The following is a 6,392-nucleotide window of genomic DNA, read 5'->3' on the forward strand; positions in this document are numbered from 1 at the left end:
GTTTAGGAAGCGGAAAAGGGGCGAAGGCAGAAGTCAAGTCAGCTGATTAAAATTAAAGCTTTGGTCAATTTCCGGTTTTCATCCTTCTATTATTCATAAATTTTAGATTTAGTCCAAACACTTTATTTCAGTATAACTTGATTTTTTTCCTTCTTGTAATATTATTAGTTTGACTATCCCATTAAAGTGCTTACATGATTTTTTTGTTTTTTACCATTTAACCTAGGTTTCAGAATATAACAAAGTTTTTAAGGTTAAAATGTAATTTGGTTAGATTATCCTAATACAATATGGCATATAATTGATAAAAAAAATTAACATATTAAATTAATAAATTTTGATAAACACATTTGAGGCGGTGAATACCCTGACCGTCATATCAACACACGAGATTCATCTATTGTTTCTTTTGATATGGTGAAGGTTCATAATATACAAGAATTCTTGGATGCTTTGCGCGAATGAGATGTTTATGGTGAAGGCATCATTTAGAGGTGGGGGCAAAATCAATCATTTTATATTAAAAGGTTGAGATAAATTTTTTTAAAAAAAATTTATAGAGGTCAAAGTTACGTCTTATTTTTAAACAGCTAAAATTAAATAATTAATTTTTAATAGGGACCAAAAATATAATTATCTAATTTAATCAAGGGACTAAAATGAATTAAATAAAATTATTATGTTTTAAGGAAACTAAAAATGAAATTGCACTATTTAACCAAAGGAGCCAAGACCAATGTTTGCACACAGGCTCAACAAGGAAGAGGGGTTTATAGTTGTTACATTTTGTATCAGTGTTGTGAATTCTGTTCCTACTCAAATTTTGATACATTTTGATTGTTCTAAAGTATTTCGATCTGTTTTCATCGATATCGATTTGTACCTATACGTACTAACTAGTATTAACTGGTATCAGTCAATACTTGTCAGTATACTATTTTGATATTTTAAACAAAATTTTAAATTTTTTGTATTAATAATAAAATGGTTAATTCGTTATTTAAGGCTTGGAACTCTTTGTTAGTCTAAGTCAATCCCTAAATTTGGTAATTGTTCTTATATTAGGGTCTGAACTAGGGAATTATTCCCACATTAGGACTTGAACTTTGTTTGGTCCAAATTAATTCTTAAACTTGGCAATAATTCCCATATTAAGGCCTAAACTTGACAATTATTCTCATTTTAAGGTTTGAACTTTAGGGACTAACTTGGATAAAAGAAAGTTTAGGTCTCAATGTGAAAACTATCATAAATTTTAAGGACTAACTTAAATAAAAAATACTAATATTAATAAACTATAACAAACTATAAATATATGTAAAAAATATTTATAAAATAGTGATAAACTCAAATCGATTTCGTACGTAATCTTATATTTGTTTGATTAGGATAGGGCCAAAGTTGAATAGTTGGTGGACCATCCTCAACCCCAATTTACATGTGATGGTTGGTGAAAGGTACTCTCAACCTTTTATATTTAATGTAAAAACAATACTTTTTAATAAAATATATAAAAATTAAAATTAAAAGTATGGTGAAACTGACGAAGAGAAAACATTCTCCGCTTATTTTTATTAGTGAATCATTAATACATATTTGAATAAATTAATCATTATATTTAATATCAAATATTTATTTTTAAGAGCCAACCAAATGAATCAATAGTCCAAATTAGACCTGTCCATGGGCCGGGCTGGGTTCGGGCTAGGCCCGGAAAAAATTTCAGCCCGACTCTTAGGCCCGGCCAGAAATATGGGCCTAAAATTTTACCCAGGCCTGGCCCGGAAAAGAAATAATAAGCCCGATCCCGGCCAGATTTTTAATAAACACAAAAAAATATTTTAAAAATAAAAAATAAAAAAATATTTTTAAAGTATTTTAAAAATAAAAAATATATATTTATTATATTCAGGTCGGGCCGGGCCGGGCTCGGGCAAAAAAAGTTGAGCCCGAGCCCGGTCCATTTTTTAAACGGGCCTCGTTTTTTTGCCCAAGCCCATATTTCGGGCCTATATTTTTACCCAAACCCTCCCATATTTAGGGCGGGCTGTCGGGCCGGCTCGGGCTCCTGGCCCATGGAGAGGTCTAGTCCAAATGTGGCACTAATTTTATTTTGGATAAATTATTTTAGGTTAATTTATTCTTTTCATCTTTATACAAATTTAACTCAAGGATTTAATTTTTATATTTGGATAAATTATCACGAGAGTTCAAACTCCACGTTAGTTGATTAATAGAAATTCATAAATTAAAGCAAGTAAACTAAATTCCCAAGTTAAATATAGTATAGGGACGAAAACTAGAATTCCACCATTTTCTTTATATTTTCATATGGGCAGAAGTAGCCTGTAAGCCTCTTACTTGGAGCTAAATTGTATGTTGCCATCTCTACTAAAACAATGAATAATTTAGTCCTTATACATTAGATTAAAAAACAATTTGGTCTTTCTGTTAAAAATTTCATCCATTTTTACTGTTAAAAATTGGTCTCTTTGCGTCATGTTGTCATACACGTGGCACATCACATATCATTGTCTAGTCATTCCATCAGATACACTAGTTTTTAACAGCACAAATAGATGAAATTTTAACAGAAATGACAAATTTGTTCTTTGATCTAATGTGTAAGGACTAATTTGTTCATTTTTTAAGTAGATGGGACAAAATACAATTTGACTCATAATATAAGGACCTCTGTTGTACTTTTACCTTTTCATATGTGATAATGTAATAACATATACTACTAATATTCTTGAAAAATACTAACATTCATTGTGTAGAGTGGCGAAGAACTCGATATCTTTTAAAAAAGTTCCAAATTTGAGTTTTATTGATAAAAAATAGTGGTAAGAGAGTTTTATCTTCTATTTTAAGGGTTTGATCTTGCCTGACTCTTGCTACAAATAAAAACATTGTTTTCAAAACTAGATCAGACTTTAACAAATTGGCCGGTTGGACCGAGAGCCAATCAAGTTATAGGCCCAGAATAAAGAATTGGATTAGTTGACTTGTGAACAAGTACGAACTGGTTGAACCAGTCCAAAAAATCAGTTGAATAACTTTTTCTTTTTCTCCTTTTATGAATTTTCAACAATTTATTTAATTGAAGCAGACAAGTTGATTTGATCAAGAATCGGTGGTCGAACCGATTTGATTACCTATCAATTTCTAAAGAGTCGCCTTTTGGGTATCTATACTACTATATAAGGCCTCCTTTGTTTTGACATGATAAAATAATGGTTAAATTTCAGTTATAATCCTTCTACTTTTATGAGATTGCATAAGATTAGTTAAATTTCAATTTTTTTCTCGTATTTCACTCAAATTTGATATTTAATCTCTATACTTTAATTTTGACATAATTGGCACTTCAACTTTTATAATGTCTTTAGTTAGTCTATACGTTTTATTCGATTTAAATAAAGATATGGTTTTTAAGAATTGTTAACACCGTTAAAATTCTCTATTAAATTTAGGTCGATTTCAATGTCGTTTTTTGTTACAATGATATTAAATGAGTATTTTTAAAATTTAAAATATTACATAAACAAATTTAATAAATTTTTTAATAATATTAACGAATAAATCTAAATTTTTAAATATAAAATATAAAAAGACTAAATTCTTAAAGAAAATATAAAAATTAAATTTCAAGAAATATTACACCAAATTGGAGTAACCAAACCTTGTTGAGTTTCAACAAAAGTAAAACCGTGTCTTTATTAGAGAAAGCCATTAACAAATACAGCAAAACACCCTCCACCCCTTTATAAATTCCTTACCAACTAATTCAATATAAAACCTCACAGTTACTTCTTCTTCTTCTTCTTCTTCTTCTTCCCTTTATACTTTTCTCCCCAATTGTTGCTTGTTATATAATGGCTAAGAAGCCGAGAATTGTGATAATTGGAGCAGGAATGGCTGGTCTTACAGCAGCCAACAAGCTTTACACTAGTTCAAATGACTTGTTTGAACTATTTGTTGTTGAAGGTGGTACTAGAATTGGGGGAAGGATCAATACATCAGAGTTTTATAGTGATAGAGTTGAAATGGGTGCTACTTGGATTCATGGAATAAAAGGTAGCCCAGTTCATCAAATTGCTCAACAAATCAATGCATTACAAGGGTCTGATAAGCCATGGGAGTGTATGGATGGGTTACTTGATGAACCAAAGACCATTGCTGAAGGTGGGTTCGAGCTAAATGGCTCTATGATTGAACCCATATCGACACTTTTTAAGAACTTGATGGATTTTGCTCAAGGCAATGAAGCATCCAAATGGTGTTCGATGAGTCGTCGCTTAGGTAACAAAAGTATTGGTTCTTTTTTAAGAAAAGGCCTTGATGTGTTTTGGGATTCTTGTAAAGACCATGAAGAGCTTAAAGGGTATGGTAAATGGAGTAGAGAGTTGCTTGAAGAAGCCATTTTTGCAATGTATGAGAACACACAAAGGACTTATACATCAGCTGGTGATCTTTTCAGTTTAGATTATGAAGCAGAAAGTGAGTACCGTATGTTTCCTGGTGAAGAAATCACTATTGGTAACGGATATTCCAGTATAATCGAATACCTCGCGTCGGTACTCCCACGGGACGTAATCCAATTAGACCGAAAAGTCGCTAAAATCGAATGGGATCGTTGTGATTCGAGGCCTGTGAAGATACACTTCTTGGATGGATCTTTTGTGTTAGCTGATCATGTTATTGTCACAGTTTCGTTAGGGGTTTTAAAAGCTGGTATTTGTAATGATCCAGGTTTGTTTAGTCCTCCACTTCCTTCTTTCAAAACAGATGCTATATCAAGACTTGGATATGGTGTTGTTAACAAGCTGTTTCTCCGATTAAACGGTAATCGAAAACCCGAAGAGCTCCCTTCCTTGCAAATGGTGTTTCATCGTTCGGATTCCGAGTTAAGGCATAAAAAGATCCCATGGTGGATGAGAAGGACAGCTACTTTATCCCCTATTTACAACAATGCAAGTGTGTTCCTATCTTGGTTTGCAGGGAAAGAAGCTCTTGAACTCGAAAGACTTAGTAACGAAGAGATTATAAAGGCGGTAACAACGACAGTTTCGAGTTTATTATCGGAACCCCATAATGAAATCATGTCTGATAGCAACTCCAATGGATTTGAAGTGAGCTTTGTTGATGTATTGAAGAGCAAATGGGGGAGTGATCCATTGTTCTTAGGGTCTTACAGTTATGTTGCTGTTGGATCGTGTGGTGCTGATTTTGACACCATGGCTGAACCATTACCTACTGATGTGTATCATCATCATCCACTTCAAATTTTGTTTGCTGGGGAAGCTACACATAGAACTCACTATTCCACAACTCATGGAGCTTACTTTAGTGGTATTAGGGAAGCCAATAGGCTTCTTCAACATTATCATTGTGTTGGGGTTTAAGAACTTAGAATTTTTAATTTATTTTATTTTTGGAAATTTTTTTTCATATGTAATGTCATGTCAGCCTACTATTTTCACGAATTACTCATAAAAAAATAATTAATGGAGTTGACTACTGTTATTTGCGTGAAAACTGAAATTTTAAAATTTGAAAAATATAATGACTAAGAATAATTTAATTGGAGAATATGGACTAAAACTATAATTTTACTTATAGCGGAAGACTAATAGCTGAGTTTAACCAAATAAATTTTATTGTTAAAATTTGGTTAGGAACTAAAATTTCAAAATTTGAAAATACAGAGATTAAAGTTAACAAATTTAAAAAGTACAATGATTAAAATTGATCAAATTAAAATATAAGGACTAAACCTAGAATTTATGCAGAGTACAAGGACTAATAGTAGAAGTTATCTTTTTCCTATAAAAAAATATTTGCATTGATCTTCGAAACAAATACCATTTTTTTTTTAAAGATTGTGTTTTTGGCATTGAATGTTTGATAATAATTGGGAGTGTGAAAGAACATACAAGCTTTGGATCCCTCCACCTGTGTTTCGTTTTTTTTTACCTTCGATTTTGTGATTTCAGATCCAAATAAGTCCTTATTATTACCAATGTCAGATAGTACCAGAGATGCTTATTGCAATCTGATTGCTTTGATTTTTGGTTGTTTGGTAGGGGACCCATTGAAAATGATATCAACTCCATGCATAAGTGATATTACGTACACACAACGCTTATTGGATTTAATGGTCCTTTAAATAAGATAAGTTCAAGGACGAGAATACACCAAAGAGACATTGCAGACATACACAAAGGCGGTTAGGTCTTAGCTTCTTACCAGACAGCACAAGTGGCCTCTTGGTGCCATAGATTTCTCTGCAGAGCAAATCCATTGCTTTGTATGATATAGAGGTATAGAGAGAGACATAGGAAAGGACAGTCCATAAGCAAACAATATCAGCTTAATTTGCTACAGAT

At 31.9% G+C, this 6,392-nt stretch overlaps 1 protein-coding gene across 1 annotated transcript; it reads left to right on the forward strand.

Annotated features, from left to right (window-relative positions):
* Positions 1 to 3,732: 3,732 nt before the first annotated feature.
* On the forward strand, positions 3,733 to 5,541 carry LOC105792069 (probable polyamine oxidase 5). The gene has a single exon (XM_012620491.2). The coding sequence runs from the start codon at positions 3,879 to 3,881 to the stop codon at positions 5,406 to 5,408; it is 1,530 nt and encodes a 509-aa protein (XP_012475945.1). The 5' UTR covers positions 3,733 to 3,878; the 3' UTR covers positions 5,409 to 5,541.
* Positions 5,542 to 6,392: the final 851 nt, after the last annotated feature.

This window comes from Gossypium raimondii, chromosome 7, assembly GCF_025698545.1.
Source record: "Gossypium raimondii isolate GPD5lz chromosome 7, ASM2569854v1, whole genome shotgun sequence".
Taxonomy (NCBI): Eukaryota; Viridiplantae; Streptophyta; class Magnoliopsida; order Malvales; family Malvaceae; genus Gossypium; species Gossypium raimondii.